The sequence below is a fragment of the Meles meles genome, chromosome 2, assembly GCF_922984935.1.
Source record: "Meles meles chromosome 2, mMelMel3.1 paternal haplotype, whole genome shotgun sequence".
Lineage (NCBI taxonomy): Eukaryota > Metazoa > Chordata > Mammalia > Carnivora > Mustelidae > Meles > Meles meles.
The window spans coordinates 30,302,137-30,326,444 of NC_060067.1; the positions used below are offsets into that span (position 1 = coordinate 30,302,137).

The following is a 24,308-nucleotide window of genomic DNA, read 5'->3' on the forward strand; positions in this document are numbered from 1 at the left end:
CTATCAGCTAAATATAATTCTTTTTTTTTAAGATTTTTATTTATTTATTTGACACAGAGAGAGAGAGAGAGATCAGCGAGAGATCACAAGTAGGCAGGGAGGCAGGCAGAGAGAGAGGAAGAAGGAGGCTCCCCACTGAGCAGAGAGCCTGACGTGGGGCTTGATTCCAGGACCCTGAGATCATGACCTGAGCTGAAGGCAGAGGCTTAACCCTCTGAAACACCTAGGCGCCCCTATCAGCTAAATATAATTCTTATTTCCTTTGTATAAGTGAAGAAACTGAGGCGCAAAATTGTAAGTCTTGTTCACCATTTTATCCTTAAGGTCAGGCATAATGTCTGACATCAGAATTTTTCAATACATATTTTTAACAAATAAATTAATAATGGCCAGATGAATCATGTCAAAACCTGACATTTGGGGGGCCAGGGTTGCACATACATAATCACGTCACTTTCTCACTGGTTATATTATGAGATGATTATAGGACAATGATTCTCAAACTTTCTGATGCCTGATTACTTCCAGAAGCTCTTCCTGAAAATCTTAATTTATTAAGTCCGGACAGAAGTCTGTGAATCTGCATTTTTAATAAGAAATCTCAAACACTTTATTCTAAGATAATACCTGAACAAATTCTGGAAAACAGAAATTTCCTATGCACCATGAATTGATAGTCATTGCAGCTAGATACAAAACGAGTGTTGGTGGTTGTAACTCAGCCTATCAAAGGAAGGAGGAGGGGAATTGTGACTTCAAAGACAGTGTAAAGGAATCATCAACTACAGTGGAATCTGGTTACCTATCTCCTTCATACATATTTCAGGGCTTTTCAACTTCATTTTATCTACGATTTGAACTTTATAATTCTTTGTTGTAGGAAAGCTTTCTTTTGAATTTTAGACTATGTAGCAGCAACTCCGGACTCTAATCCTGGATACCAGTAGCTTACAACAACATCCCCCCCCCAGCCAATTTATGACAATGGAAAATATCTCCAGATATTGATAAATAGCTCATGGGGTCAAATGACTGAAGTTGGAAATGACTGCCACAATAGAAGACAGAGAGCTTTCTGCAGTTCCTCACCTATAGCAACTTCTGGCCTCAAAATCTGGAATTGTGAATGACACCTGATCTGTTTTCTCTTGAGTATTATCCCGTGAGACACTATGCTTTGTTTGAGAAGTATAGTATACTTACTTGGCTTTTTCTAGGACTCTCAGTATATGGCACCCCTCCAATGTGGTTTATTAAATCAAATGAAACAGAATATCAGGGTCAAGACATGGCTGATATTCAAAATAATTATTCCATCTTCAGGTTTGGGAGGGCTCAGATCCCTTTTACTCAGTTTATGGGGAATTATAATTAACAATGGCAGCAGAATTGGATCAGTTTTCCAGAAGATATATATTATAGAAAGGAAAAAAATCGAAGAGATAGAAATAGATAAAATTGCTTGAAAGAAAGGAGTGAGATAAATTTGAAAATATTTCAACATAAAACTGTCAAAAATCTAGAGTTTGGAAAATACAGGAAATTTCCCAGTCTGGAAATTACTCCAGGCCTTTTTCTTCCATAAGAGTAAATAGGCAACATGTAATCATGCAAGGGTATACCCTTCACCCTTCCTCCATTAATTTCACTTAGCTGTTCTCAGCTTCTTTCAGTTATATATGAGTACAATAAGAGTGAAACCTTGTTAAGAATCTTTGATGGAAGAACTATCGACTACTATTGTATAGCACTATGCAGTGTCATATCCCCATTAAAATATGCAAAAATCTTACCTAATCTTAGCATAATGCAAAGAGTAACAAGGCAAGTGTTTGCTATTCACTACATACCTCTAGTGAATTAATTTCTAGTTCCCTGGCTAATCAGATCAGTGAATTAGTGTGGGCATCCAATGAAACAGTTAAATCGCTATACAAAGCACATTCTTAATTAAAGCAGAAAAAGAAAATCTACTCAGATTTATATTGACTTCAACTTTTAACTAAATTTATTCACCTCAGAATCTATTATAATGAAACCTTATTGTTAAATAAATTATTTGGTATGAGTTAACTTGACTAACATGCTTTGTTGAAGAGAATAATGCTGCCTAATTAATGTTTAGTAGGGAAGAAAAACAAGGAGGTCAATACTATTTTCAGAGACTAAAAAGATGGAGAATCAGAGAGGAGAGAAAAGCCCAGCACTGCACCGTTATTCTGGGCCAGGAAATATCTGTAACCTTGTTAGTTCCATCCAGTTCCTTTAAGCGATTTCAGAAGATAAGGTAGCAACAGTTATCCTATGCTTATGCACAAACACTGTTTCTTCTGCCCTGAATTATTTGCCTGGAGACAAATACTCTCTTTTTACCTGCCTGTTCACCCTGAAACTGGTCAATTGCAGGTGGTTGTGGGGTAACTAATGAGACAACCAAAGACCCCAACTCCAGGTGGCTTCAGTGTTAAGCAGGGATTGAGGAAGGCATAAAGGCAGAAGATGGCTGGGCAGAGACAGCCTGTTTCTACAACCAGCACCACCACTGTCTTGCCTCTACAGTTGTTCAAGCTGCCAGAGGCTTCTGGTTGCCATGGCAACTGTTGGGCTCTGCTGCAAACTCAAAGCAGAGCCTCTGAAGTTAGGTACCAAACAGGGGAGCTCAACAAACGGGAAGGCAACTGGGGAGGGAGCAGAGAGCAAGGATTACCCATGTACTAGGTCTCAGCTCCTGTGGCTAAGAGGACCATTTTAAAATAGAATTTTTCTTTATGTTTCTGTAAAATGAGATAGTTCTTGCCAGGCATTATTCCGGAGCATGATTTAGTGCCCTGAGAGAGGAGACTGCCAATCTTTTCACTCATAAAGGCAGCGGGAGGGGGGTGGAAACGTGATTGTCAGAAATGCACCGAGCCCGCTCATTCATTCATTCAATTAGATATTCAGCATCTCCTGAGAGCTCATTTGTGCCGGGCACTGTGCCAGGTGCTGGGACTGCAAAGCGAAATGAGACAACGCCCAACACTCAAAATTAACAACGATAATTAACAAAAATTAGCAGAACCTTCGTGAGCCTGGGGAAAACAGATTAGGTACTGTGTGAGCTTGCCACGGGTCTCTCTGGGAAGGCAGACTCCGAATTCAAATGCAGGAGAGAAAGAGGCAGTGGCCCCCGAAATAGTGTCAGGCAGGAGACAAGGCCAGGGGGAAAAAGGAAGCTTCTTTCCCCAGGGAGGGAATCTGTCAAGGCCACTCAAACGTTTCTCTGAGGCTGAGAGAGAGAAGAGGTTTGTTTTTCTTTTGGGAAAAACGGAGCCCTTTTCCCCACTGGGCTCGATTTCTAGTAGGAGAAGCCCCGCCTCTTTGGGCCGTAGATTGGTCCAACTCTTCTTCAGATAATTTATGCCAGCCTCCTCTGTGTCTGATTGGCTCCCGGCTCATTCCGCTGGGAGTCGCATCCTACCTGGCTGCGAGGTGTACTGCCGTGCCACACGCATCCCCACCGTACTCTCCTGGCTGCTGCTGAGGTGGGAGGAAAAGTCCTAGCTGGGAGAACTGAGCGGAAAAAGCGATCCTGATGGGTTCTTGGAAAGCTTTTCTCTTCTCTCCTTTTCTTCTGTGGAGTCAAAGTAGAGTGGTGAGGCTCATGTTCTTGTTACTGACCCTGCATCTGGGAAACTGGTGAGTAAATTCAAGGACTTAAAACTATTCTTTGGGATCAACCCCCTTCCCCCTCATTTCTTTTTCTTTTGGAAATCATTTTAAGTTAGGTAATTCGCATTTCTCTGGGCACAAGCGCAATATTTTACCATCGTTTTATGTTCTGGTTAGATACACTTATTTTCAGATAGGATGAGATGATCCTATGTGTGAAAGCATGGAAGGCAGTTCAGTTTTGGATTTGTTTTGTTTTGTTTTGTTTGGGCTTGCTTGACTTGGCACAGTGGAAACTAGTAAAGGTTCAGTTCCTAGGAGGGGGAGTAAAAATGATTTTGGTACTGAATTTAGTCAATGAATGTCATTGATGAACTTTCTGGATAATTCTGCATTTTAAAGAGAAAGTTATTTTAGAGACTTGTTACACAAAATGGTATGCATGATGCTTTTCTATAAGTAAATAACGCTTTTCTCTTTATTATTATTATTATTATTATTTTGCTATTCTGGAAAAAACCCAAAGTTACATATTGGAGAGAGATTATAAATATGGCTTAAAAACCAGGGTTAAGAGGGTGTTATATTTAAGTTAGAGATGATATGCATATTTTATTGAACTATCTGAATAATTTTTGAATGTGTGTGTGTGAGTGTGTGTGTATGTGTGTTTGTGTGTTTGACAGAGAAAGAGAGACAGAGAGACAAAGAGAGAGACATTAGCAACCCCAAGCCTCCAGTTTAACAGGAACAGGATCTGGGCTCCTTTGGCTGTAATATCTTCCAATAAAACTTTGAAATCATCTGACAGAAAAATAAAATGCCCAGGTATTGCACCTGGATATAAGAGTAGTGGTTGAAAGGAGTTAAAATATATTAAGGCACAGACTCTATTATGGTCTTGGACATACTATTCATATCATGTTACTGTGTTTTATATGAATGCACATTTAACACTATATTATTGTATTATGTGATACTGTTTAGAACTCGAGTAAAATGTAATCACTATGCAGATGGAAACATGTCTTTATAACTACTTGCATCATTACTAAAACAAAATTATTATGATTAATTTTACTATATAGCTAGATGAATATCTTTGTCATTATCAGCAGATAGAACAACTATATCTTCTCTCCAAAAACAAAGAATGGATTAAAGTATGCTAAGCAATATTAGACTTGCCAGAAAATGTTTGACATATGATTTTTTTAAGTATTACAGTTTTAGTTTATTTACCTTTCTCCCTAAAAACTTAAGTTCATTCTGCATGGACACAAACATATTACTAATTATTTCTTGCATATAAGTCATATCATAATCACATTCCTTTGAATATATTGTAAAATTATAGAAGATATTTTGGCTGATCATGTATCAGTGTTTTCATGCATCTTCATAATATTACAAATGAAACTGTATTCTCATAAGTAAAAACAGATTTACCCAGTGGGTTTTTGAAATAACAACCTGTATGCTCCTTTGCCATTATAACTGCAAGTTTCCCTTGGAAACTAATAGACAAACTGATTACTAAAATATCTAAAACAAAGCATCTAAAGAAATAATAAAGGCATAACATATTTTGTTTTTGAGGATATTTACATTACAATTTTCATAATTGGCTCCAGAACTCTCTTCAAGCTGTTCAGAGGTAGTTATGTACTTTAGCTGCCACAGATGGGTTCTGGAAGTGTGGAGACATGATCTGTGTCAAGACTCCTTACCCTCTTTAAACATTTAATTCATCTAAGAAATGAAGGGCAGTAGATCATTTGTGATTTCTATAAGTTTTCATTATCAGTATGTCTTAGATTTGAACTAAAACATAAAGCAACTCAATGGTTACTCTATTGGTTTTTCTTTGCAGTTTTAAAGAGTAAAATTCTAATTGGAATTTCATGTACCTTTTTTTTTTTTACCATATGGAAGAGTCAGTGAGAGAGAAGTGTTATGCAGTTAAAATAGATAAATAATTGATTTTATCATAATAGTATAAGTAATTTGGATTATTCTGGCCAATCAATAAAAGAATATTCAAAAATAAATCTATATGTTTCTGTTATAATTAGCTGTCAGGGCCTCCATGATGAGAGTTTATATTCACTTTAAAGTAGCTGCAGCTGTGGTGAAGTTCTTACCCTATTAATATTTAGCTGGAGATAATTGGTGTCAACATGTATAAACCAGTTACATTCATATTTTCATCTCCCTTTCTCCTTATTTGAAAGGGCCTTTCTTTTAAACTAATCATAAATGGTTCTGTATATAAGACTTTTGTTGTCTTATGTTGGTTTCTAAAATAAATCTTCAAAGTCACCTATTTGGGAATTTACCCAAACTGGAATTTTTTATTTCTTATATTTAATCAGAGACAATAGCTTGTTTCCTCATCAGTTTCCATCAAATGCATAAAGGAGAGACACTATTGATTTTTATATTGCTGAAGTATGAAAGCCTATCCTATTGTTGTAACTGAAAACTGTACTCATGGTTCCTGTGTTTCATTCTCAGTGAGGCTCCATGGCATCTTGAGAAGTTGGTTAAAATTTCTTAGCTAGATTTGACTTATTTATAATGCTGGAAAAATCTAATTCTGATCAGATTTTTAAGAAGAGTTGAAAAAGTGCTTGGAGACTTTAGTTGTTCTAAGAAGTAATTTATGATAAGCTTCAAATATAACTAAGAAGTTATATTTGAGAGAGCCCAGGGAAACTTATTTTGTTTTTTCCAAACAATTTCATGAGTCAATAATCGTACAATTTAACAGTCAGTTGACCACATGAAAATATTCAAATACACTTCCTTTATAAAATGTATTATTTTCAAGTAATTTCAGTAATGTATTTTGTGGAGGTGGTAGTGAATGGTTTTTCTTTCGGCATTTAGAGCTTTGACTTAATTTTCTAATAAAACACTGATGCAAACTTGAGGACAAAATTACTGAGTAATGATGTTCCATGACAATAAAATATTCAAAGAACCAAGAGACAAAATTCTTTTGGAACTAAAATGCAAATGCTATAATAGAAAATCCCCTGTGTATAGAGTCTTTTAGCTATATCCCTCTTCTACTTTGTTTCATTATATACTATCAGACATACCTCTGCCTAAGCAACAAAAGCAAATGTTAGACTTTTCATTCAATCATGAAATAGGCTAATCTAATATTTTATAGTTATATAAAAGTGATTAGAATTTGTCTAAGAAAATATTAATGAAGGCAGGGTCCCAAAGGAGAGGAGACAAGGCAAGGTGGAAAAGTGGGGGAAAAAAGGCTCTTGAGATATTATCAAAATATGATAAATGACTATCACGAGAGAAAGAGAAAGGTGGGCATAAATTAAATGTATGGGCCTCAGGAGAATAATTCACATATACACAAGGTACCAATTGAGAATCCTGGACTTGGCCATCAGAATGTAAATTCTGGTTTTAGCTCCACCATTTCCCACTAGGGTGATTTCAGGAAAATCTTTGAGGCAGAGAGTTCTCATTTGTGAAAATGGAAATGACATTCTCCTTTCCAGCTTGTTTCAAGACCAAGAGAGAAAACTTGTGCCAAGTACATAGCACTTAAAATTTTAACCGAAAAGATATAACAACAGATATTCTGAGAATTACAGTGATTCTAGTATTATTTATACTGGTTAAAGTTGTCTCAATTACAGTAAAGTCCTTGAATCCTTATGCATTATTAGATATGTTTTGGATTCCAGAGAGATCATTCATTCTTTTAATCAGCAAATATTTCTTGAATGCCTGTTACGTGCCATACACAGTGCAACACGCTGAGTTTACAGTGGTGAATAGACTAGACATAAATACTACCTGTATGTAGTTTATACTCACTGCCAAGGCCTAGATTTATGGTATTAATCAAACCAAAACATCTTGTAGTCACAATAAGGAAACATACACTCAGAACTCCAAAGTTGAACAGAACAGTCTGTTGTTAGAACAGATCTCAATCAAGGAAAGAAAATTAGAGAGCCATGAGACTTCTCATCACAATACCAGAAGACTATGGGGGGAAGTGTTTCCAAAATCATAAAGATAAATGTTCAATCTGGAACGTTATACTTAGCCAAGTAACCAGTCAAGTATGAAGGGATAATACTACTTAGATACTGTTCTTCTCCCCATTTTACAGATGGGAAAGCTGGGGCACAACAATTTTTAGGAACTTGCTGAACATCTTATTGCTGCTAAATGCTGAATCCAAGACTCAAGTCCATGTGTTTTATGCCCAGAGCCTGCATTCTTTCACACTTCTCAGATTACAAATGCAATATAAATTACAGCAAATAACGTGACTATGGATGAATGAGAAAAAAAGGAAAGGAGGGATGTTAGGAATAAGGAAAGGAAGGAACAGACAATGCCATTGGTAGAAGCATAGTAAGTATAAAAATCTACTGTGTACCTATCACATAATCTGGAATAGCATGTGTAGTGCTAGATTAATTATTTTAGGAAAAACTTCAACAAAGTGGAACGCTTGATCTGGAAAGAATATCATAGGTTAAAGAGTTAAAAGGAATAATTTGGAATTCAGATAAGTTTTTTTTGAGGACTCAGATAGCACCTTATTTTTAAAGATGCTATATAAAATCATGGTTGAATTTATTACACATAGGTATAGCAAACAAACCATAAGCGAGTAGGGAAAGCTATGGGGAGGCAGATTTTCTTTAACACTAAAGGCCTCTAACAAAATAATGGATGTCTTATCACTAGACTTCTTCAAGCAGAAGCTTGTTAGAGTTCTTGTACTCTGTGGGAGGCAGATGAAATTTATGTCTCTTTCTATTTTTAAATATCTCAGAATCTAATTCTATTTGTACTAAAATAGTTTAACCAACTGAAGCCTCATGTTTCAGGAAATAGTCTTAGCTATTAATTCACTCAGTAAACATTTATTGAGCATTAGCATTCGTTCAACAAATATTTACTCAGTGCCTACTGTGTGTTAAGCAGAGTTCTAACAACCAGAGATGTAGTGGTAAGTAAGACAGAATCCTTCCCTAATAGTGTTTGTATCCTGAAGACGGGCCATATATGTAAGAATATATGCTAGATGCACAGGACAAAGAAGACAGAGTCCCTGTCCCCAGAGAACCTGAGCTCTAGTAGTTTATGTTGGTGATAGAATGCTATATTTGCTATTCAGAATTCTAGATGAGCTCTAATGGGGACATCAAGGAAGCCGGCATCAGTTGCAACTCTGGGGAAAGACTGAATGCTGTCAGCTGTCATGGATCAGCATTAGTGAAGGAGAGACAGAGAGATTGGAGAGAGAGAGAACATTACTAGTCTGTGGCCAGCAGTATAGTCTCATAGTTTAATAGACCTTTTAAAATTGAAAACTGTATTTCTACATCTTCTGAGAGATCCTTTACTCTGGTCATCTAACCTGTGGCATTAAAATAGCAACATCCTGGGTGCCTGGGTAGCTCAGTTGGTTGGCTGGCTGCTTTTGGCTCCAGTCATGATCTTGGTGTCCCAGAGATCCAGTCCTACATGGGCGGGGGGGAGGGGGGCTCCCCCTGCTCAGTGGGGTGTCTGCTTCTCTCTCTGCCCTTCACTCCATGTTCTCTCTCGTATGCTCATTCTCTCTGAAATAAATAAATAAAATCTTAAAAAAATAAATAAAATAGCAACATCCTGTTGTAGCCTGTATCATTTAGTTTAATAGTGAACTTCCAAACTGTAGGAATCCATTTCCTCCTGGATAAAATGTATTTGGGGATTTAAAATTTCTCCTTATTTTTAGACAAATACGTTGAGTAACACAGTAGTAGAGATTGTGCTAGGCATTAAGGACAGAGAAGCACTCTAACCTGCAGCTACCTGGGCATTTCAGAAAGTCTACGATTGGAATATAGTTAATTTAATATAAATAGTTTAATATTGGTATGATCAGGGTGTGATTTGGTTCTCCAGGTAGCTTTTAAGACTGCTAGAATCAGATTCTGGACAAGTTAATATTTGAGTAGGTTTCTAGGACTGTTACTTGTGGTTGCACAGTTTGTGAATTGCTTAACCACAGGGACATTACTCAACTCTCACTCATCCTAGATATGTATAATTATCAAAATAATCTTCCAACACATGAAGAAGAGTGTTTTGTGTAAAGATTGCCTTTTCCACAAAATAGCCATATTGACTAGAACAAAGTAACTATATTGCCTAGATTAAATTTAAGTGTTACTCAGACATGTATGTTCTATAAACTAATTTGTGGCTCTGTGCAGGTGGTTTATGAGTGTATGTTTGTGTCTGTCATTTCCTTACTAAGAGTTCTTTTTGAAAAACCTTCAAACTGTCACACCTGGAATAACTAGAAAGATAGTTTTGCTGTTTTTGTTCTATGCATTTGGATTCTCTTCTTTTTAAGTGAATGGGTCTGAAGGTATCCTTATGTCAATGAAAATATTTTAATCTCTCATTTCATGATCCCAAGACTTAGGAAAAAAAGTATATTTTTCTGCACTCAAAGGAACTAATTGCCATTTCCTTCTTCAATTTAATTTAAGATCTTTTAATATGTGTTCTAATTTAATCAGCCTCCACTTTGCAAAGTTTTTAGCCCACTTATAGAATTTATCTGATGCATAAGAGCATCAAAGGCTTAGAGAATATGAATGTCATGAAGAATTATATTGTTTCTAAAACTAATTTATGTTCTGTCAAGATCTACATATATAAATTGGAACAATAGAGAATTCAGTGTTTATTTTAATATACTTTCAACCCAGTTGTCATTTTTAATAGACTTAATGAAAATAATGGTTTATTTTCTCTTCTCTAAAAAAATGTGTGTGTTTTTTTTTTTTTTTTTATTCTGGCAGGGCAAATTTCACCTAACAATTCCCTTTTTCATTAATTTCTATAAACTCCCATATTGATTCTTGTACTTAGTTATAATGATTTTAACCTCTAACATCTGAACTATGGGATTCAAATTAAAACTTCATTAACTCTATAAGCTAATTTGGGGAAATATATTAACAATGTTGTTTTACAGCCAAAATGTTTACTTTGCCTTTTTTTCTGTTTTTTATTCTTCATTTTTTTGTTTTTTTTCACATAAAACTTACACCTACCTTATTACATTTCCTCTTAGTAATTGTATAAGCCATATTGTTATTGTGAAAAAAAAATTTTTGTTTTTATTTATGAGGGGTTGCTGCTGGTATCAGAAAGGTACTTTGTTTTTTTAATTAATTTTATATTAGATTACCTATAATAATAAATTCTCCTATTAAGGCCAACAGTTACAGTTTTTATTTGTTTATTTCCTTGATTCACTGCAATTTTAGTTGCAAATAGCAAGATGAGATCTAATGTTCTTTCCATTTATTCAATGAATATTTTTATTGGACACATACTATGTATTAGGCATTGGGCTGTGTACCAAGGATACCACACTGAAAACCTTAACCCTTGTCTTCAAAGAGCTTAGAGAAGGTCATTTATAAATAAGGTAGTTAATTAAGATACAATGTGATAATTTCATGGGAGAGGTAAGCCCTGGACATTTTGGAAACACAAAGTGGAACACATTTACTTAATATTCGGGGGGCTAGGCTCCCTCTTCCTTCCTTGAATTTCCTAAGTATTCGCCTTTATGTGTGTCAAGTGATGGATCCTGTATTCCACTGCGCTAAAAAAAAAATAATAATCATCCAATTGAGTGGACTATCATTCCACCTCTCTAAAACTCTGAAAGTTCAGATCTATAACCCTGTCCTGCTTTTACTTCTTTTGCTTCCCTACTAACTTTTACAAATAATAAAAATGATTCAGAGCTACAACTGTAGAAAGAAGCTCTGTACAAAAGAATTTAGCAGCTAGAAATTAAAGGAAGAAAGAAAAAAAATTCTTTTTTATTTTTTTATTATTATTTTTTTATATTTTATTTATTTGACAGAGAGAAATCACAACTAGGCAGAGAGGCAGGCAGAGAGAGAGGAGGAAGCAGGCTCCCCACGGAGCAAAGAGCCCAATGCGGGGCTCGACCCCAGGACCCTGGGATCGTGACCTAAGCCGAAGGCAGAGGCTTTAACCCACTGAGCCACCCAGGCGCCCCTCTCTTTTTTATTTTTTACTGTGTTTTTCTCATCTTTTAATTTCAGGTCTAAAATCAATAGCTCTAATTACTCTTTAAAAGCTAGCTCCTGTAGGCTTTGGCGTTAGGATTTCTTTTACTCAGAAACATTAAAAGGGGTATGTTTCTCTTCTGGAACCTGTTGCTTGACTTATGCTTATAGAAATATATCTGATATTTATAAATAAATGCTATCTGCTATGAGCAACAGCTCATAAATGAGGCCTGACTTTGGAGTTTCATCTCCATCATTTAAAGAGATTAATGGAAGAGTTTTTCTCAGGTGTCAGAACCAGGGCATTTGCAGTCACCTCTGTATGAACTATATAAAGGATGGCTATATAATTTATCTTCCAAATTAGGCCATTTTGTGGGTGAAAGAGGGTGCTATTATTGTTCTAGGACAACAGGTGTAAACCAAAGCCATCCTGGGCAAACCCTGATGAATGTTGAGCTTTTTTATGAAAGATAGTTTATATTAATTGATTGACTTTCTATAGACTTATATGATTTTTCTCTAGCTATAAAGATGAATTCTCTTCATAATTATATGGTATAACATACCTTGTTTTACTTAGCCTGTGTTTGCTATTACTAGTTAAAAACTTTTGCTTGTTTTATTAAGAACAGTAATATGTTCATTAAAGTAATTTTTCACATACAATAACTTATATAAACAGATTGATTTGTGTCCTGTCTTAAAATAGCTCAGGCAAAAAAAGACAAACCAACATTGGTGTAGGTGACTCGAAAATTTTCTTTAGTAAATAATTAGTGCTGTCCGTTAAAAAAGGGTGAGAGCAGAAACGAAGAAGCAGATGCCAAGATGAGTTAGACGTGGAAGAGATTTTTGAGAGAAATGCTGTGTAAGATAAATAGGAGGAAGTGGAAGTAAGCTGAGATGGGTCTCAGATAATAATGATCTGACACCTCTCTGGTGATTGGGGGTGGGGGTGGGGGCAGTTTGTGTCAGAGGAGTCTCAGACTCCTGGGCACTTCTAGTAAAGTTTTGACCAGGCCAGTGAGAGTTGTCTAACAGGAGTTGTCCTTTAAAGAAGCCCCTAGTCCTGCAGGAATGGACAGGTACTAGGACTGCCTCTATGTTCAGCTATTACTGAAAGCTGCTGGGGGAAACTTGGGTCTGGTGCCCATGCAGGTCTGGTCTGGAGAGTTCGCAGCTGGGATATCAGTCAACTCTGTTCCCATGGAAGAACTGAGTAGCGAATTTTCAGGGCTGTCACTGTTGTTTTCTCAGCAGAGCATCAAGCTCTGTTTCTCTCCATAAAAGGTTCTGTTTAATTATTTAATTTTATGATTAGAAATGCATTTCAGGGGCGCCTGGGTGGCTCAGTCATTAAGCGTCTGCCTTTGGGCTCAGGTCATGATCCCAGGATCCTGGGATCCAGCCTCTCCTTGGGCTTTCTGCTCAGCGAGGAGCTGCTTCTCCCTCTCCCACTGCCTCTGCTTGTGTTTCCTCTCTCATTGTGTCTCTCTCTGTCCAATAAACAAATAAAATCTTAAAAAAAAAAAAGAATGTATTTCAAAATGCTATCTGATTTATAGGAAAAGGCAACTCATTTCTAGGTAGTCATTAATGACAAATTACCTCCTTTTCATGTATTTATATTATGAAATTCTACAACAAGTCTAGCACACTATTAGCATATAGACAAAATTCAATTTTCTGCACCTCTGCTAGTGTAGAATTCTTAGTGTACTCATTATGCCACTTTTCCATTAAATCTTGAGCCATTTTACATGTAGGTTTTGGTAAAAACAAATTGTTATATTATTTTTCATATGACATTAAAATATGAAAATAATTTTCCATTTTTGTAGACTATTCACAAAGTCAGTTAAACAGATACATCCACAAATCATAGGGTTACATAATTATTTACTTAAACATACTCTTAGTATTTAAAATTTGTGCTATCATAGATAATACTGTGATAAACCTCTTTGCATATGATGGTTTTCTTTTTTTCTTTTTTTTTAGGATTTTATTTATTTGTTTGACAGATATGAACACAGCAAGCGAGGGAACACAAGCAGGGGGAGTGGGAGAGGGAGAAGCAGGCTTCCCGTTGAGCAGGGAGCCAGATGCAGGACTCCAGGACTCAATCCCAGGAACCTGGGATCATGACCTGAGCCAAAGGCTGATGCTTAATGACTGAGCCACCCAGGCACCCCACATATGATGGTTTTCTATACCATTTGTTTAAATAGTTTTCTCCTTTATTAGAAAATAAGGTAATTTAGATCAGGAATACAACTTTGTCTTTGCATTTTCAGAAGGTAGCACATTTGTACTACATGATATTACCCCTATAAATGAATTGAAACATTGGATTGAAAGTTAAACACACATGTTATTAAGCCTTTTTCATCAGCAAATGTGTGTGTGATTCCCCCAAATTATTATTCTAACCTTTTGGAATTCAAGGATGGAGATTAGCATCCTATCCACTTACAATCCAAATGTACTAATTACCTACTGTAAGTGTTGCTGCATTCTTATGAATTAGAAAACTCGCAGTCCAAGTCCAACCACCCTGGATTTTTTATTAAAGATAAAACGAGATGATACTATGGAAACTACCCCCCCCAAAAAACCCCAAAAAACGTGAGAGAGAGAAAACAGCCTTCAAATTAAGTTAATATTCTCTGTTCTGTTATTTAATAGGGTATGTCCTGGAAAGCCTATAAATCTATTTTTTCTCATCCGTTGAGTAGAAATATTAATATTTATTTCATGGGATTACTCTAGATTAAATGAAATAAAATGTGGAAAGAATGTAGCACACAATTCCTGAAACATGGTAAGAAATTAATGGTGCCGTATAAGCACTCAGCTATTGTTAGTAACAATAAAAAATATCAATCTTTAACGTAACAGTTACGAAAATTTTATACTCAGGGGTCTAAATGCATTTCCATTAATTGCAAAATTATATTTATTCAAGTTATTTAAAAGAAGTCCTTGAGCACGAGTCAAGAAAGTCTCAGTGTTACATAAGAATCATACTTCTTTCCCCCAAATGAATGGTCACTCAATGTATATAAACATTACAAGAGTGCCCCAGCCTGTAAAAGATATTAAGACATCAGATAAGCTATGTGAATTATTTTTTAAATTACAAGCGCTTTTTCATCACCAAAATAATACCAATGAGATCTTAATGTAATTAATGAATATTCTGAAGGTAATTTAGAAAGCTTGGAGGGAAGATGCAGAAAAGATTAACTGTAATGAAATTTCCTTTCTATTTTTGCCAAAAGTGAGGACAGTTAGCTTTGTGGTAGCACTGAGATTCTCATCTTAACCTCTGAGCTAGCTGGGGAAAGGGGAATATAAATCACTATGAGCATGTGCTTTTGGATTATCAGGATGTTGCTACTGTTCAAAAATAGAAAAAGCTTTTTATTTTTTTCCCTGGAAACTTCCATTTGACTACAATCATGTTTCAAAGAAAGATCACTGCTTATATGTGCACTGGCCTGCCTCTAACCACCAGATGTTTCATTCTATAAAACTGGAATTTAAAGCTAAATGGATGCTCTAAAATTTGGGCTGTTGCCAGTGTCTTAGCAATTCTAATTAGATAAGATAACTTTCCTGGAGGACATTCTAGCAGGGACTCTTTATACTTCAGTATTTTCAGTGCTTTAGTTTATGAATGAATGCGTGTATGTATATGTATGTATTTTATTATAGGAAATAAATTATTTTAAATAAATCATATAACTCTATTTCTATACTATATACTTTTTAAAGTTAAATATGGCAGGACAATTGATATAAATAAGCTCTTCATTAAAAACCTGCTAACTTAATGTACCGTAAGTGTTCACACATGTATTTAAGTTGTGTACTGTGGTAGTACACTACCCTCGAATCTCAGTGGCTTACGACACTGAATGCTGATTTCTCATTCAGGCTATGTGTCCCTTTTGGGTCAACTGTGGCTCTGTCCATGCTGTCTTCACTCTGGGAGTGAAGTAATGGTGAAACCTTTATGCAGGCTGGTCTTTAGGCAGAAGCACAAGAATGATATGGTGAAATGTGCACTGCCATTAAACCTTCTGCTTAGTAGTGATGCATATCACACATACTCCATTAGCCAAGGCAAATCACAGGATCACACCTGAGTTCAATAGGGAAGTATAATCCTCCAGTAAGGAAGGAACACTTCAGGTCACATGACCAAGTCGGAAGTCAGTGGAGTGAAAAGTATAATTCTCTGACAAGAAGGAGAGAAGAAATATTGAGAGTAATAGCCCACCCCACTATCTGTTGCTAATAACTATTGATAGAATTACTATGGAGAAAATTGAGGTAGCAAATACTTTAAAGGTGAAGATTTAATTTAAAATATTAATTTGTACTCATTAAGGATAAAAGGGTGGATTTGCAATATATGTATATATTCAATCATTCTGCCGTAAATCTTAAATTTATAGTATATGTCAATTATATCTCAATAAAACTGGAAATTTTTTTAAAGATTTATTTATTTATTTTAGAGAGAGAGAGAGAGCACATGTGGGTGGAGGGAGGGGCAGAAGGAGAGGAAGAGACTCCTTAAGATACTCCCCTCTAAGCTGGGAGCCTGAAGCAGGACTCAGTTTCAGGACTCTGAGATCATCAAGAGTGGGCCGCTTAACTGATTGAGCCACCCAGGCTTCCCAGGAAAAGAATTTAAGAAGGATAAAGACAGTGAAGGCTGCGTTAGCTAAGATGGTTTATGTACAAAACAGAAGAAATCTAAAAGGATACTGTAGAAACATCAACTCAAGATATTGAACCAAATTTGCATGTTTACTGCTAGAGGGAAGCTTGTCTCTGAAACATATAAAAATAACTCATATATTTTGGATTTACCTGACTTCACTAATGTAAGTGTCTAGTCTTTGGACCGTTTTTCACTGGGGGACTGAGATGTACTAGAGTAGGTGTTCAGTCTAGGATGATCATATTCATTTGAAGATGGCATTCTTTATGAGTAATAAAGAGAAGAGTAGTTTGTTACTTTTGATGAATTGTAGATGAATATCTATATTGCTGCATTTTCTACCACGGTGCAGAATTAAGCTGAATCCATATGCTTGTTCAACACAACGGTATAGTGAGAAGCCTTAAGTGAAGAGTTAGGACTTGATTCTCAGCTTTGATAGTAAGTGAGTTTGTGCATTGGCTAGTTCTCTACTGTCTTCAGTTTTCTCATTTATAAAATAAAGGCAATGGTATTACTTGATTTCTAAAGTCTCACTTCTAGTCATAAAACTTGATAGTCATGCCCCTCTCCATAAATGTGGCAGGTCAGTCACCCATTCATGATTTGATGACAAGACAGTCTCTGACAAATTGCTGGAATGTGATACCTGGGTTCTTCTGAATTGAAAGGAAGAATCATAGATGTGTTCAATACTTTTTCCTTTATTCTTTTTTTTGACACATGCATTTTTAAATATCTCACCAGTTATTACAAAATTTCTTGTATTTATTTACCTTTTATTTTTGTATTTTTGGGTATGGTGGTTTAGAGTCACCACATACAGTTGTGCAGAGTGTGTACTGCACAAATCTGACTGCCATTCACATTTTCAGTGCCTATTTTCTATGGCCTTTAATAACAGCTGTGGTGGCCAAGATTTAATTTATTATTTAAATATTATGTGTTTCATTTCTTGTACTGAATTCTTAATTTTTGAGTATTATTACATCAGGATGGTTCATAGGAGGAAAGCATTAGCCTTACTGAATGTTAAATATTATCAATACTTGTTCCCATCTTACTATTTCCTAACAGAATTATAGCAAATATGATTATCTAATACTGTGTTTTTTCAGTACAGAATTTGGTTGAACTTTCTATCACTTAATTTTTTTTTAATTATTTAGTGTTGATAAAGTGGATGATGAAGATGATGAGGATTTAACAGTGAACAAAACCTGGGTCTTGGCACCAAGGATTCATGAAGGAGATATAACACAAATTCTCAACTCATTGCTTCAAGGATATGACAATAAACTTCGCCCAGATATAGGAGGTAAGTTTGAGTTATGTTGGGGTTTTGGTGACCTTATTTTTGTGGAAACCTACTTTGCTGAAGTTATTTTAATCATACAGTTCATATTCCTTGAGTATCTGATTTATGTCAGAGACTGCTAGGTTTGATAATTATTTAATTGGCACTGTTGAGAAATTCAGTCTGATGTGGGAAGAAAGGCATACAAATATTTCTGATGTTATTATTTTACAACTGTTACAATAAAGGGTACAACAACCAAATTTTGATAAAACTGCCTGAAAAGCTGAGTGGTATTTCATAAAAAAGAATATTTAAAAGGTAAGTTGGGTTTTAATTTTGTGCAAATGCAGCACTGTTTTAATTTTTTATAAGCCTATAATAGTGTAGGTAATCCTACTTGGTTTTTCTTAGTCATTTGCATTTATGTATAAGTTTTATAATAATTAACTTCTAAGTCCCCCTAATGATATTAAAAACAAACAAAAATTATAAACCAGCCAACATTTTCATTGGGAATGCATTAAATCTATGGTCAATATGGGAAAATTGAAATCATTACCAAATTGAATTTTTACTATACTAAATTCATATTCAAATTTGTCATATATTTCTTTATTTATACATTTATTTTTATTGTTTCCTGTGAAGAAGTGTTGAATATATTTTACTAGATTTAATTCTATATATTTGGAATTTATGTTGCGAGTGTAAATAGATTTTCAAAATTTTATTTTCTAATTTTATATTAGCAGAATATAGAAAAGTTATTTTGCATATTTATTTTGTCTACAGGAAACTTGTGAAATTTCTTTCTCACTTTTAATTACTTATTGTTATATTCTGCTAGATTTTCTACAAAGATAATGACATACAAATAATGGCTGCATTGCAGATAGTGTCTATTTGTAAATAATGAATATTTTTATTTCCAAAATTATACTTTTTTCATGTCATGTTGCAATGGCTAAGACTGGAGTAAATTTGAATAGTTCTTGGTTTTCCTGATATCAGGGAGAGCAATTCATATTTCACTATTAGGTATGATTGCTATAGGCATTTTTTTTTAATAAGACGATCTTTGTAAATCCTTTCTTTTCTTATTTTGCTGGAGTTCTTTTTTCCTCCTTAATGTTTCAAATAATTTCTGTATATCTATCAAAATAATCATATCAATTGTATATTGTCCCATATTCTACTTACCATTTGTTCTATAAGTATCTGTCTGATCTTTAAACCTCAAACCAAATTTTCATTTCTGTAATAAATGGCATTTGGTTGTGACACAGTAACCTTAAAAAAAGTCACAGATTCAGTTTGATAATGTTTTGTTTTAGAATTTTACATCTATGTTGATGAAAGACATTAGAGATTTATTTAACTTCCTATAATATGTCTTTCAGTGTTGGAACCAAGATCATGCTAGCTTCTACAAATGAATTCTGTTTTCCCTCACTTTTTATCTTTTAAAGAGTTTGTATAAAATGGATGCTATTTCTTTCTTAAATATTTAGAGAATTATATGAAGTCATGCTGGCCTGGAGTTTAGTTTGGGGAAGAATTTTTAACAATTCAATTACTTTAATAGTTTTGTAAACTAAACCTCTTAAGGAATATAAATTTTCAAATTCGCTAGTTTTAAATTGTTTCATAATAACTTTTGTGATATTTTTAATGTTTTTAGTATTTGAGGTTTTCTCCTCTTTATCATTTCTTATATTAGTAATCTGTTCTTTCATTTATGAATCAATCTTGAAAGACTTTCTCAATTCTATTAATGTTATCATAAAATCAAAATTTGGCTTTGTCAATTTTTTCTGTTGAAAAACTTTCTTCTTTCGTTTTTTTAAGATTTATTTGGGAGAGAGAGAAAGAGAGAGTGAGTGCATGCATGGGGGCAGGGTAGAGGAAGGGAGAGAGAGAATCCACTAGCAAACTCCACTAAGTGTGGGAGTCTAGTAGGACGCTCAATCCCAAGACCCTGGGGTCATGACTTGAGTGGAAACCAAGAGTTGGCCCCTTAACCAACTTAACTGCCTGAGGGCCCTGAAAAATCTTCTTAAATTTCATTGTTTTACAATATTTGGCTTATTATGCTAATCTAATTTCCTCATATGCAATGTGCTGTTTTCTTAGATTGTTTTAATTATTTAATTTTAAAGTAACACTTAGCCTTAATAAAATGGTATCCATACATGGAATTTCCACAAACCCTTTAACCATAATGTTAACATTTTATATAACCATAGAAATCCTAAACTAAATCAAGAAAATAATATCAAGAACACCATTAACTACTCTAGAAACATTATTCAAAATATGGCAGGCGCCTCACTAATGTCTTCTTATCTGTTTCAGAATTCCAACAAAGATCACACAATGTATTTTGTTCTCATGTCTTTTTATTTTCCTCCAATCTGATATAATTTCTATTTTTCTGTATGTTTCATAAACTTGATAACTTTAAAGAGTACTGGCCAGTGGAATGTCTGTCAGTTTGTTTGCTATTTTCATTATTCCACTGAGTTGATACATTTTTGCTAAGGATAACACAGAATTGATGGTGTGCCCTTTCAATGTGTTGTATTAGGAGGTATGTGATGTTAGCATATCTTATTACTAGTGGTATTAATTTTAACACTTGGTTAGTGTGGTTTCATGTAGGTTTCTCCACTGTAAAGTTTTTATTTTTCCCCTTCTAGATTAATACATATGTTGTGAGGAGATATAGTCAGGAGGATAGTCAAATATGTAAAAATTTCTCAGCCCATGTTTGTCCATTAAGCTAGTATCCATCAATGATTATTATCTGTAACAGTATTTATTACTGTGTTGTTTGCCTAATGGTGACTCACTATTATCATCACTCCTTCTATGCATAATATTTGTAATTGTACTATAAGGAAGAGCTGTGTTTATCCTTTATACTCAGTATAAACTTATACATATGTTTTATTTTATAGCTTATAACCCATTACTATCATTATTTTGTTGCTCAAAATAAATTTGGCACTGAAACTTCTAATAGTTTGGCTTCTGTGTCCCTTCATATGTCTTCATCATTTTCTTTCTTTTTTTTTTTTAAAGATTTTATTTATTTATTTGACAGAGAGAGATCACAAGTAGGCAGAGAGGCAGGCAGAGAGAGTGAGAGGGAAGCAGGCTCCCTTCAGAGCAGAGAGCCGGACGTGGGACTCGATCCCAGGACCCTGAGATCATGACCCGAGCTGAAGGCAGCGGCTTAAGCCACTGAGCCACCCAGGCGCCCCTCTTCATCATTTTCTGATCACATCCTTACTTTTTAGTCCGTGGGATATTCCTGGCTCATCTTGATCCAAGAAGTAAAATTCACCATTTCTCTAAGGTATTTAGAAATCAAGATCAGGGCCATAGGTATATTCATTAATATTGGGTGTTAATGCTTCTTAACCATTTCAGTGAGGAGAAGTAGAAAATATATGTTCTACAAACACATTCACAGTTATCTATATTTCTATCTCTATCCCTTTTTACATGTATTGTAAACCATGAGTTCATACTAACAGCTCTGCTTCTGAACTAAACACCATGGGGTTCATTCTACTGTTTCCTATTCCTTATTTGTAATTCCTTTTCTCAACAGTGAGACACCTGGCTCTGATTTATCCAAAGCATATTTTCTTATTTTTTCAATTCCAATAAATATAAATGTAGTTCTAAAATTTTAACATGTCATTTGACAATGAAAATAAATTAACTAGAATAAAATACTCAAGTACAATTATTTTCATCTTCAGTTTTAGAGAATGTAATTAAAATATTGTTCAACAAACTTAAGTTCTTATCTTTCCTATTTCCTTCAGTGGTTATTTTATTCATTTTTAATACAGTTTGGCTCAAGTATTACTGATTATATTCCACTTTGAGAGGAATTAATCCATGTCTACTTTTAGTACTTACATGGTTTTATTTGTTTATATTTAATTCCCTAATCCATTTGGAGTTACTTTATGGTATGAAGTATGAATCTAATTTTTATCTTTACCAAGTGGCTCTTCTGTTTACTAAGCATCATTTATGAAAGAAATCAATCTTTGCTTCTGTTGAGACACCCACTTTCTCATATATTACATTTTCTTGTGAACTTTGGTTATTCCTGATCTTTCTGTTCCATTCTCTCATCCGTTTTTCTATTTGTGACTATACTATATTAATAGTAGAGCTTAAACAGTACATTGAGGCTAAAACATTTTGTATTAATGTCTTGTAAGACTAGTTCCACCTCGTGGTTTCATTTTGTTTTGTTTTTTCCTTTCAGTTTTTCTAGTTTTTTTTTTTTTTTGTTGTTGTTGTTGTTGTTATTGTTGTTTGTTCTGTTTGCTTGTTTTTTGGGTTTTGGGTTTTTTTGAGAGGGAGAATGGGAGTGGGAGGAGCAGAGAGAGGGAGAGAAAGAATCTTAAGCAGGCTTGACACCCAGGGCTGAGCCCCACATGGGGCTCCATCTCACAACCCTGAGATCATCACCTGAGCCAAAATCAAGAGTCAGATGCTTAACTGATTGAGCCACCCAATATTTTTTCATAATATATGGGCTTTATTAACAATAAATTTAGCTTCATAAAAAAACCCACAAAACTTGTTTGTATGTTTATTGGGATTGTGTTAAATTTGTAAATTAACTCTGGGAGAATCAGAATCTTCATAACATTGTTCATCGAGTATGGGAACTTGTCTTTGCAATTCTTCATATTTATTTTGTATCTTTCAGGAATATCTTAAAGATTTCCTCATACAGGTTTTTCACATTTTTTTTTTTATCATGCTGTATGACCTTTAATTAGGTATAAAGACTTCCAATCACGTCACCTAGGGACCATTCTACCCGCTGCTCTGTTTGGCCGCCAGTCTCTTGTCTCTCTCTTCAGCAATGGTGAGGCGGATACCCTTTCCACGGGGAAGAGAAATCCATGGTTTGTTGCCTTTGCCAATAACAAAAATGTTGGAGAGTCGGGTGGCAAAGCTGTTGCCATTGGCATCTTTCACGTGAACCACATCAAACGAACCAGGGTGTCTCTCTCTGTTGGTGATCACACCAATTCTTCCCAGGTTAGCACCCCCAGTCACCATACACAGATTACCAGTGTCAAACTTGATGAAATCAGTAATCTTTCCGGTTTCCAAATCAATCTGAATGGTGTCATTGACCTTGATGAGGGGATCAGGATAGCGGATGGTGCGAGCATCGTGAGTACCAGATGGGGGATTCCTTTTGTCCCCACAAAGATCTTTCTCACTTTGCACAACTTGTACTTGGCCTCCTCGAGTGTAATCCGATGAACAGCAAAGCGACCCTTGGTATCATAGATCAGACGGAAATTCTCTCCGGTCTTGTCAATGCTGATGACATCCATAAAACCAGCAGGGTATGTTATATCAGTTCGGACCTTGCCATCAATCTTAATAAAACGCTGCATACAGATCTTCTTTACTTCATCTCCTGTTAGGGCATACTTAAGTCTGTTCCTTAGGAAAATGATGAGAGGAAGACACTCTCTCAGCTTATGGGGACCAGTAGATGGGCGAGGAGCGAACACAGCAGTCAGTTTATCCAGCATCCAATGCTTTGGAGCTGCTACACGCTTCAGATGTTTCTTGGGACCACGAGCCATGGCTGCGCTAGGAACGAAAAGAGAACCGCCTTCTTCCGGTTCCCGAGAAAAGAGGGTCCGGTTTTTCACATTTTTAAAATTGAGTTCTAAGTATTTAATTTTTTCCCTTCTGTAAAGGGTAGTTTCTCAACTATGTCCTCTACTGGTTATTAGTTTTGTGGTCAATCTTATTGATTTATGAATGCTTATTTTATACCCTACTGCCCTCCTGCTTACTGACCTTTTATTATTTAAGCATTATCTGACTTCTTGAAATATGCTATCAAGATAATAGATAATTTTTTCTTTACCTATTCATATGCAACTAATTGATGTCTCTTATCTAATAGCACTTATTAATATCTCTGTATAATATTGAATAATGGTGGAGATTGTGAGTAACTTTACCTTTTTCTAGATCTTAATGGAAATGACTAATGTTTTGTCCTACAAAGACTTACATTAAGAAATCATCCTTCAACTTTCTTGATTTTGTTTTTATATTTTTAATTTTTATTTATTTATTTTTTTGAGTAAAGTCTTTTAAAAAATATATTATTTATTTATTTGAGAAAGAGTGCAAAACAGAGGGCAGAAGGAGAAGCAGATTCCCCACTGAGCAGGCAGCCTGATGCCTGGCTTGATCCCAGACACTGAGATCATGATCAAGCCTAAGGCAGCCACTAAATAGACTTAGCCACCCAGGTGCCCCTTGATTTTGTTTTTAAATCAAGAAATTGGTGTTAAAATTTGTCAAAATAATTTTTAGCATTTCTGAAAATAATTATGAATTTTTTCCTTCTTGCATCTATTAATATGGTATATTACATTAATTGAAACAATTTGCATCCTGGAATGAAGCCTCCCTGACCACGATGTAG

At 35.1% G+C, this 24,308-nt stretch overlaps 2 protein-coding genes across 3 annotated transcripts in view; one reads left to right on the forward strand and one right to left on the reverse strand.

The window, feature by feature from the left end:
• The first annotated feature begins 3,429 nt into the window (after nucleotides 1–3,429).
• GABRG1 (gamma-aminobutyric acid type A receptor subunit gamma1) overlaps nucleotides 3,430–24,308 on the forward strand; it is a 72,839-nt gene continuing 51,960 nt past the window's right edge. For both annotated transcript variants that reach the window (XM_045998096.1, XM_045998097.1), the window contains exons 1-2: nucleotides 3,430–3,678; nucleotides 17,673–17,821. In XM_045998096.1, the coding sequence (XP_045854052.1) occupies nucleotides 3,575–3,678; nucleotides 17,673–17,821 (253 nt within the window). In that variant the 5' untranslated portion in view covers nucleotides 3,430–3,574. The remainder of the gene's footprint in view (nucleotides 3,679–17,672; nucleotides 17,822–24,308) is intronic.
• LOC123937331 (40S ribosomal protein S4-like) lies at nucleotides 22,585–23,482 on the reverse strand. Its single transcript, XM_045998098.1, is given in 2 exon segments — nucleotides 22,585–23,031; nucleotides 23,034–23,482. Coding segments are annotated over 2 exon segments (789 nt in total). The 5' UTR covers nucleotides 23,449–23,482; the 3' UTR covers nucleotides 22,585–22,657.